Source organism: Alosa alosa, chromosome 15, assembly GCF_017589495.1.
Source record: "Alosa alosa isolate M-15738 ecotype Scorff River chromosome 15, AALO_Geno_1.1, whole genome shotgun sequence".
Taxonomy (NCBI): Eukaryota; Metazoa; Chordata; class Actinopteri; order Clupeiformes; family Clupeidae; genus Alosa; species Alosa alosa.
Genome location: NC_063203.1, coordinates 24,355,034 through 24,364,885, shown reverse-complemented (window position 1 = coordinate 24,364,885; position 9,852 = coordinate 24,355,034). Strand labels below are relative to the sequence as shown.

The window sequence follows — 9,852 nt, the reverse complement described above, 5'->3', positions numbered from 1 at the left end:
TCTCTCTCTCTCTCTCTCTCTCTCTCTCAATCTCTCTTTTTTCTCTCCCTTTCTATCCTTCTTTTTTTCTCACCCCCTCTTTAAGATCGCGCTCTCGTACCCCTTATCCCTCTTTCTCACTCTAACACCCCGGTCCTCCCCCTCCCTCTCCTTCCTCCCTCCCTCCCTCTCCCCTTCCCATCCCCCCTCTCCCCTCTCCACTTCTCTCTCTCTCTTTCTTTCTCTCCTTCTCTTGCAGCAGAGTTCATCACCGGCAGCTCAGTCACCACCCAAGCAGAAGCACACAGAGGCAGCAAAGAGGAAGAGACCACAGCAGCACCAGCATCAGCCTCAGCATCATTACTGACTTCAGCATCAGTACCAGCGGGGGCAGCAGGGGCATCAGCATCCTCTATCACACCTGGTTATCTGACCAGAGGGAGCCTTCACCGCAGCCTGGGAATTTGCAACACAAAGGCTCGGCCATCAGCTCTGAACGCACTGGGCAGATTTAACTGTACAACGCGACAGAATACAGGACTTAAAACATCGCTGCACAGGTAAAGTATTTGCTTTCTTTTTTAATTCACCTTCTTCTCTTCTCTTCTCTTTTCTTCTCTTTTACTTCTACCGTTATTCATTTATTTTCCCTTGCACTTGTTTTCTTAGTGCTAGTGAATTCATTTTTGCCCATTCTATTAATTCTTTCATTCTCAATGGTTTTCTCTCATTCTCTGTTTTTTTCCACTCCCCCTCTAATTTCTCTGTGTTAATGACTTTCCTGGTATTCCCTCCCTGTTGCTGGGTTCCTTGTCACTCTTTCACAATCCACCGCCTCTCTCTCTACTCTCTTCCTCTCCCTGCGTCACACACTTCTTCTTATGAGAAATTAGTCTCCTGTTCTTTACCATTTTTAGAATCTATTTTTAATTGTTCGTTTTGAGATATTTCCCCAAATGATGCACCAAACTGTCAAAATGATGACAAGTTAGAAACCAACATCTGAATCTGGAGACAATCCTCTCTGGATTCAATTTAAACCAGATTGCATAGCACCACCTGTTTAGGCTAGACTTGCATCTCTTCAGGCAGGTCAGAATCAGAAACTGTGTATGGTCTGTGTGTGTGTGTGTGTATCCTTCAGTTCAGTCATACTGAACTTAACTACTGATGTAATGGTAAAATGTTGTAATGGTCACAATAACTCGATACAGTAAAAGACAAACAGTTACCCTGTATCAATAGCATGGCCACGCAACAGGGGCGGTATTTCCTATCTGTGTCCTATGCAGCCTATTTCATATCAGGTGTCTATGAGATCCCATGGCCAAGTCAACACAACAATACCACACCAGAGACAGAGGAGAGAGAGGGAGAGAGGGGAGAGGGGGGAGAGAGGGGGAGGGGGAGAGAGGGGAAGAAAGAGGGGGGAGGGGAGAGAGAGGAGAGAGAGAGGGAGAGGGGTGGATGGAGAGAGAGGAGGAGAGAGAGGGGAGGGGTGGGATGGGATGGAGAGAGAGAGGGAGAGGGGTGGGATGGAGAGAGAGAGGGTGGAGAGGGAGGGGTGGGATGGAGAGAGAGAGAGAGAGGGAGAGGGGTGGGATGGAGAGAGAGGGAGAGAGAGGGAGGGGTGGGATGGAGAGAGAGAGGGAGAGAGAGAGGGAGGGGTGGAGAGGGAGAGGGTGGGATGGAGAGAGGGGTGGGAGAGGGGTGGAGAGGGAGGGGTGGGATGGAGAGAGAGAGGGAGAGGGGTGGGATGGAGAGAGAGAGGGAGAGAGAGGGAGGGGTGGGATGGAGAGAGAGAGGGAGAGAGAGAGGGAGGTGGAGAGGGAGAGGGGTGGGATGGAGAGAGAGTCGAGAGAGAGAGGGAGGGGTGGAGAGGGAGAGGGGTGGGATGGAGAGAGAGTCGAGAGAGAGAGGGAGGGGTGGAGAGGGAGAGAGGTGGGATGGAGAGAGAGGGAGAGAGGGAGTTTCTAATTACCCAGACAACAGTTGAATCACTGCTGGAGAAATGTGTCAGAATAGGGCAGATCAAGGCCAGACCTGGGGCAGATCAGGGCCAAGCCTGGGGCAAACTTGGGGCAAATCAGGGGCAGACCTGGGACAAACCTGGGGCAAATCAGGGCCAGACCTGGGGCAGGACTGGATCAGATCTGGGGAAAAGCTCGGCCGTTTCAGGGCTACAGTAAGTCGCTACTTGTATAATTATAGCTGAACCAGTACTGAATATAAAAAAATGCATGTTATTTCGGAAATGCAATGATTTCAGAACTTAATAGATTCATCAAAGTTCCCCAAAATGCTGTCTGATTGTAGAGGATGAGACACCAGTGTTTTATGAACAACCACAGCAGCCTACAAGGGCTTTACAATGAGTTCACTAGGGAGAGTTTTAGACAAAAGGCTCCACAACATGCAATGATTTGGGGATTGTTTAACTATACAATGTTTTTTTTTATTATTATTTTATAGTGCCATCGATCTGCAATAGAAAGCTGTAAGATACTCTCTCTCTCTCTCTCTCTCTCTCTCTCTTACATTATTGTCAATTTTAGAAGCAGGCTTGGGAGTGGTGTTCATTGTACTCGGGGGTCCTCTGCAGCTAGTGTGAAACGGTTTTCATAAAGTCCATTGATCTGTTCTCTGCAGTCATTCATAATACTGTCACCAGACAGGCCACTGTGAGGACAAAGCAGCGTAGGGAACGATGCTATCGTCCACCTCACACACACACACACACACACACACACACACACACACACACACACACACACACACACACACACACACCGTCCACCTCATATCTAACTTCATAGCAAAGAGAGAACATATATTTACTTATTACATCTATTGCGTGAAAGTCGATTACTCTTGCTGATGGAAGTGAGTGAGGGTGATGACATTATAATTACTGCAAGGTAGAAGAAGGAGAAATACACATACACACACACACACACACACACATCAAAACGTCAATCAATAAACTCAGAAAATATGTTCAGAAAGAGATTATGTGGCTGAGCAGGGTACTGGATCAGTACACAGTAGCTATTTTAAACAGCTTAAAAGTGATTGTTTATTTTTGGGGTTCACTTAAAGCAAATGTTTACAACTCTCATGCTCCTCCTCCACTACTACCGAGCACCCTCTCATTGAGTTTGTGCTCGTCAGTGCGCCAGACTGTGATTGACAGTCAGATCTCACACAGCCCTGCTCTGATTGGACCAGAAGAACCAGGAGCTGTAGATTTTTGCAAAACAAAAAACAGGCTCTAGGTGGAGGTAGAAGTGCAGTTTTTTTCTAAAACTGGCTGATTTTTGTTGTTCTGTCGGAGCATAGTGTTGGTTTCAGTGAATATGATCAAAAAAATCTTGCCAACTGCAGCTTTAAGGGTGGTGAGGTTTAATTAAGTATAAATAAATAGACACCGGTAGACAAATGAATAGCAAAATAAATAAATAAATAAGAGAGCGTAACCTTGACAAATGAGCCGTGAAAAAGTGGGTGGTCTCGCCTGTCCAGACCACTCAGATTTTGCCGCTCAGCTTCAAACGAACACTTATCTTGTCCTCGTCTTGTACTGCCTGTCACCGCGCACGCGCGTGCGTGTGCGTGTGTGCGTGTGTGTGTGTGTGTGTGTGTGTGTGTGTGTGTGTCTCCTTGTGTGAGTTGTGTTAGGGCGCACTTGTTGCCATGGGTGTGTGTGTCTCTCCTCATGTGTGAATTGTTGCCGTGTGTGTGTGTCTCTCTCCATGTATGAGTTGTGCACTTGTTGCCATGCATGTGTCTCCTTGTGTGAGGGCACACTTGTTGATGTGTGTGTGTGTGTGTGTGTGTGTCTCTCTCATTGTGTGAGGGCACACTTGTTGCTGTGTGTGTGTGTGTGTGTCTCAATGTGTGTGTTGTGTTAGGGCACACTTGTTAATGTGTGTGTGTGTGTGTGTGTGTATGTGTGTGTCAAGTCAAGTCAAGTCACTTTTATTTATATAGCGCATTTTTCTATGCATAGAGTGGAACCCAAAGCACTCCACATACAAGGCTGACACACAAGACAAAAGATGCCAGACGGAGCAGCGTAGTCGCCAGCGTACCCGTGGCACCAGGTCATAACAAACAAATTTACAAAATAACAAATAACACACAAGACAAAAGATGCCGGACAGAACGACGTAATCGGCGTAATCAACAACAAACAAATAATACAAAGTAACGTATGTGTGTTTCTCTCATTGTGTGAGGGCGCACTTAATGCTGTGTGTGTGTGTGTGTGTGTGTGTGTGTGTGTGTGTTCTTGTGTGAGTTGTGTTAGGGCACTTGTTGCTGTGTGTGTGTGTGTGTGTGTGTGTGTGTGTGTGTGTGTGTGTGTGTGTGTGTGTGAGTGTGTGCGCGTGTGTGTCTCCTTGTGTGAGTTGTTAGGGCACACTTGTTGCTATGTGTATGTGTGTGTGTGTGTGTGTGTGTGTCCTCCTTGTGTGAGTTGTTAGGGCACACTTGTTGCTGTGTGTGTGTGTGTGTGTGTGTGTGTGTGTGTGTGTGTGTGTGTGTGTGTCTCCTTGTGTGAGTTGTGTTAGGGCACACTTGTTGCCGCGTTGTAGGAAATGTGCAATTCCCTGATTACCTGACGTGACTCAGCCACCCCATTTGCATCCCAACCCTGACATTTAATTGCCCTAGTGGGGGACTAGGCCGTGCTTGCTTTGCATGTAAAGAGCTCTCCAAACTAATCAAGGCAGGAAAAAAATAGTTGTTAGGGGCACAGTGGATACTTAGACATAACAACATAACTAGTCTTCTCGCTGCTATAACCTCCAGCTATTTTAGGGAGCAAGAAATGTATGCACATTAATTTCACAGTGTGAAATGGCTTATGAGGCTTTTAGTGAATAAGGGTAAGGTCTAATTCAGTCATATCAGTCAAATGCATCATCTTAAATCAGCAGATGTTTGTTTGATCTCTCTTTGTGCAGAGAATCATCCACTGTTCTCTACAGTAATACTTAAAAGCAAACCCATCAAAAGCCAAATTAAAGTGCCTTTTTATTTCTACTGAAAGCATACTGATAATGATTTAGATCTCATCTGATGTATGGCAGTGGGGAACTGCAGCACGCATAAAGTCATTGGTGTAGGGTTTAGTAAAATTAAAGCTGAGTGACTGAGTTATGGTTATGTCCAAGGAGTGTATTATACAAAAATACTAGTCATCTTCTGAAAAACATTATTGGGTTACACTTTACTTGACAGTATCGACATAAAGAGTGACATGACACTGTCATGAACGTGTCATAAACAAGTCTTAAACGTTTCAACAGCAACAACACAGTAACATACAGTACATACAGTAACAAGTTAGGGTTAGAAATTAGGATTAGGGTTAGAGGTTAGGATTAGGGTTAGGGTTCATGTGTCATGACTGTGTCATGTGTTCATGACAGTGTTATGTCACTCTTATGTCGATACTGGCAAGTGTAAAATGTTACGCATTATTGCAAATGCATTCAGTATTTTCCATTTAAATGACTGACATTATTTCTGACAAGAGTTATGTTAACCATCTAAACCAACAGTCTTATTCGCAACATCACTGGTACCGCATCCTAATTTGAACAAATACATTAGCTGTGGTTATTCCATCACTATCAAAATGTTCTTTTCGGCATTTTCCACCAAGGAAATTGCTTGAAGAATTAACCTCTGAGTCCTTTTTGTCAGGTAGGAGTGGAGCTCCTATCTGTGCGTTTGTTTTGAGCTCAAGCCTTTTGACGGTGTACTCACGGCCACCAAACTGAACGAAACGCTGCGAGTGACGAGCTGAAAGCATGGTGCTGCTCTTTGCATGCGAAACAAACACACACTGATGCATCTTCAAAGGGGAGAAACTAATTCAAGTCGGTGGCTGGAAGTGATAAGGGGATTGGACTTAGCACCCCGTGTCTCATTGCTTGAGTTTCCAGTTTTTAGGATTAAAAAAACTTGCAACAGTTGAACTTGCTTTAGCCACTTAAAAGTGTCTGTGTGTGTGTGTGTGTGTGTGTGTCTGTCTGTCTGTCTGTCTGTGTGTGTGTGTGTGTGTGTGTGTGTGTGTGTGTGTGTGTGACACAGAGAGATAAAGAGCAAGAGAGAGAGAGAGAGAGAGAGAGATACGAAGAGATATAAAACAGAGGCGTATCCTGACCACAACCTAGCAGAAGAAAAACAGGCAGACACAGAAAAACCTGGCTGCCTAGAGAACAAAGAATATGTGGTCACTGTCAGCAGAGAAGGTTGAGACAGAGAAGTACTTTTACTTCTTCACCGCGAAAAAATATGCCATTTTAAGGCTTAAAGTTATTAATTTTTTGTCATTAACTTCCAAAAAAAACATACCAAATTTTGAAGACATTGAAAACAATGATAAAATGGGGCCATACTTCTTGGCGAATGATCCTCTGCTCAATATGTCTTCAAATGTCACACGGTTTAAATAAACCTATCTTTGTGTTAACAAACACATATGCACATTATGTGTGTGCGGACACACACACATACACACACACACACACACTGACACACATATACACTCCCCCCTACCTATCATCCTAGTATTATTTGATTGCTTATTCTGTGTTCACATGTTCATACCCACATTGCTGCATCTCTATTTTCTCTACCCAAACAGTCATGCTAATAGAGCTCTATTGAATTTCAGAGAGAGAGAGAGAGAGAAGGTGTATGTTTTACTGATGTAATAGTGTTCATTTTCCCTCATGCTGGGCGCTGGCCATAATAAGTGATGCAGAGACAAACACGCTGTTGCATTCATGATGGTAATCATCTGGTTGTGAGGGGTCACATGCGCTCCAGGTTTTGGGCTGGGCTCAAGACAATTGTAAGCCCAGCAGTTCTCCCCTATACGGGCTCAAGAAAGCCATTTAAGCCCTGGTGTACCTGAGCTCCAACCTGCTGTTTGCTCCTGTTGGGAGTCAGTGTGGGCATGCAAATGGAGTTGTCTTCACACGTTGTTTGATTGCTATCGGAGTCGGAGTGGAATGAGGGCAATGTCTGCAGACAAGTTTACGAAGCTTAGACCATTACGTTTTAAATTTGCTTTGGGAAATCAGAGCACGGATAAACAAACACCAAAGGCATGTGATCCAGTCACATTTTTTGTAATCGGACCTTTGGAACATACTGTAGGTCCCTGGGCACAATAAAAATGATAGCATGACATAGGTCCCTGGGCACAATCAAAATGATAGCATGACATAGGTCCCTGCATGGGCACAATAAAAATGATAGCATGACATAGGTCCCATGGGCACAATCAAAATGATAGCATGACATTGTGTTAATATTGTTATGTATGTAAATGTGTTGAAAGCACATCTTCACTCTTGCGGCACATTCTAGGATGAGTCGAGCCTGATGATGACGATAATGGACCCTGGTGCCAACGACTCCGAGGGGACATTGGGGCTGCCGCCCGGCAACCAGACAGACCTGCTGGCCATGTTCTCGGGGACGCAGCTCCTGCTACGCTTCAAGCCTCTATTCATGCCCCTGTACGGTGCCGTGGTGATGGTGGCTGGCGTGGGCAATGCCTTCCTGCTCGCGTGCATCGTTGTCGACAGGAAGTTACACAACGCCACCAACTTCTTCATCGGGAACCTGGCGGCGGGCGACCTGCTCATGTGCCTGAGCTGCGTGCCACTCACCGCCTCATACGCGTTTGACCCACACGGCTGGGCATTCGGACGCCCGCTTTGCCATCTGGTGCCCCTCATACAGGTGGGGTAGAACGTGCGATAGAACATGTTAAATGCCACACATACGCCCACCTGGTACAAAATGACATTCTATCTTCATACAGCCGCATTAGATAAAAAACTCTGATCTGTTCTGATACTGCTGCTTTAGATTTAAAAAACTGTTCAAACACTGGATTTATGGGGTTTCTGTCAGAAACCGATGGTTAAAGTTCTCAAGAAACTTGAAGTTGTGTGTGTGAGGAACCTTACATTAGAGTCAGTACCAGTCAAAGGCTACATTCATTGTTTTGCGCTTTTATGATGTAATCAAATTGTAAAAGTATTGGTTTTACCAATAATATTTGACAATATTTTTAAACTACAAACATACACACCTACAAGTATTTTGATACAAAATAAAAAGCCATTTTCTTCAACCCAATAAAATACAAATTACAAAATAATATATGTATCATAAATACTGCCCATCCCTGCCTGTTGCTAGCCCTGCAGCTGCAAAACAATTGCACATACAGTACCATGTCCAGGGGAAAGGTATTTACAACAGAGGAGCATTTACAACTGCAAGGTAAAATAGAAATATTTTGCGACGCTAGGGGGAGTTCTAGAGTAGCCAAAATACCTGTAACTGCATTGGATGCAGAAGAGGCACAAACACCCTGCATAGCTTTGTAGCCGCCTGGCTGCGCTAGCTAGCAGGTTAATAGACCTCTGAAGTTCGCCTACAAAAAAGCTGCCATCTTTGAGATCCGGTATCTTGTGATGGGGGTTTTGAATTATTGCACCATAGAACTAGACGGGGACGAATAATTCTGAAATGCAGATGTTTTGCTCAACAAACGTTTGTCCTCTGGCCTCCTGTCCTCTGTGCTCCTGTGATCTTCGGTACGTTAAGATGGCAAACTTAGATTTTTGCCACCCCAGAGCTAAGTTGCAATGCAACTTCCCATAGGTAGTTAGCTTCAATTAACTCCTGGATCTCCTTATATGGGCAAAGATGGCAACTTTGGTTCATTTTTGTTGGTGAACTTCAGAGGTGTACTCACCGTTTTTTTCTTTTTTTTTCTTATCAACAGTTAGCCTGGGTTTTCCCACGCTGCCTTACAGCACAAATTTTATTCACTGCCAGGCAGCCTGGATTCCATGGAGCAAATTTTAGCCTCAGTTAGGGGACCAATCACAGAACGGAGGGAGGGCAACCAAGACGATGACGCATTAATAATCGGGGCGTTATGAGCTACATACAGGCATTTGATAGACATTCATAGCCCAATAAATCTGCTCTGGGCATTCGTGAAACCACGTTTCAAATACGAAAAATAAATGTCTAGTTCCCAGACCCCATCTCAATGAGATGAGGTCTGACGTTAGCCAGGCTAATCAACAGTACTTGGTGACCTCAAACAACAGGGCCCTATGTCAAAAATAGCTGGAGTTCTCCTTTAAGGAAAATGTTACCGATCCAAATGGAGATGACAACTTCCTTTATTCTTGGGGCAGACGTGGCCTACTGGTTAGCACTTCGGACCTGTAACCAGAGGGTTGCCGGTTTGAACCCTGACCAGTAGGCACGGCTGATGTGCCCTTGAGCAAGGCACCTAACCCCCTCACTGCTCCCCGAAGCGCTGTTGATGCAGCAGGCAGCTCACTGCGCCCGGGATTAGTGTGTGCTTCACCTCATTGTGTGCAGTGTGTGTTTCACTAATTCACGGATTGGGATAAATGCAGAGACCAAATTTCCCTCACGGGATCAAAAGAGTATATATACTTATACTTACTTATACTGTACTTATCTGTATGGCCACTTTACCGCCTGCAGAATGTGTGATGGATGGAAATGGAAATATTCTATCAAACCTTCAGAAATTAAATGATTTGTGATTTAGATCTGAAAATATATTCTGTAAACCTCTTTCAGCTGTTTTCACAGTAGGAAAGGTTCCATATGAAAAGCTATTGTAGCTATTGTAGTAGTAGTGGTGGTAGCCGTTGTTGTTTTGTAGCACAATGGTATGGCTATTGGCATCACTGCCATTAGTGTCTGTACACCTCTGGGTGTTTAAATGTCATCTTTGCCAACTGGTATCCCTGCCGCAGGTGTGCTGGTTAAAAAATTAAAAATGAA

At 44.7% G+C, this 9,852-nt stretch overlaps 1 protein-coding gene across 1 annotated transcript in view; it reads left to right on the top strand.

Moving 5' to 3' along the window:
* The first annotated feature begins 311 nt into the window (after window positions 1-311).
* The window catches only part of si:dkey-202l22.3 (7 transmembrane receptor domain-containing protein), a 12,772-nt gene continuing 3,231 nt past the window's right edge, over window positions 312-9,852 (top strand). Inside the window, exons 1-2 of the mRNA XM_048265107.1 lie at window positions 312-539; window positions 7,369-7,746. Of these exons, the coding sequence (XP_048121064.1) occupies window positions 7,384-7,746 (363 nt within the window). The 5' untranslated portion in view covers window positions 312-539; window positions 7,369-7,383. The remainder of the gene's footprint in view (window positions 540-7,368; window positions 7,747-9,852) is intronic.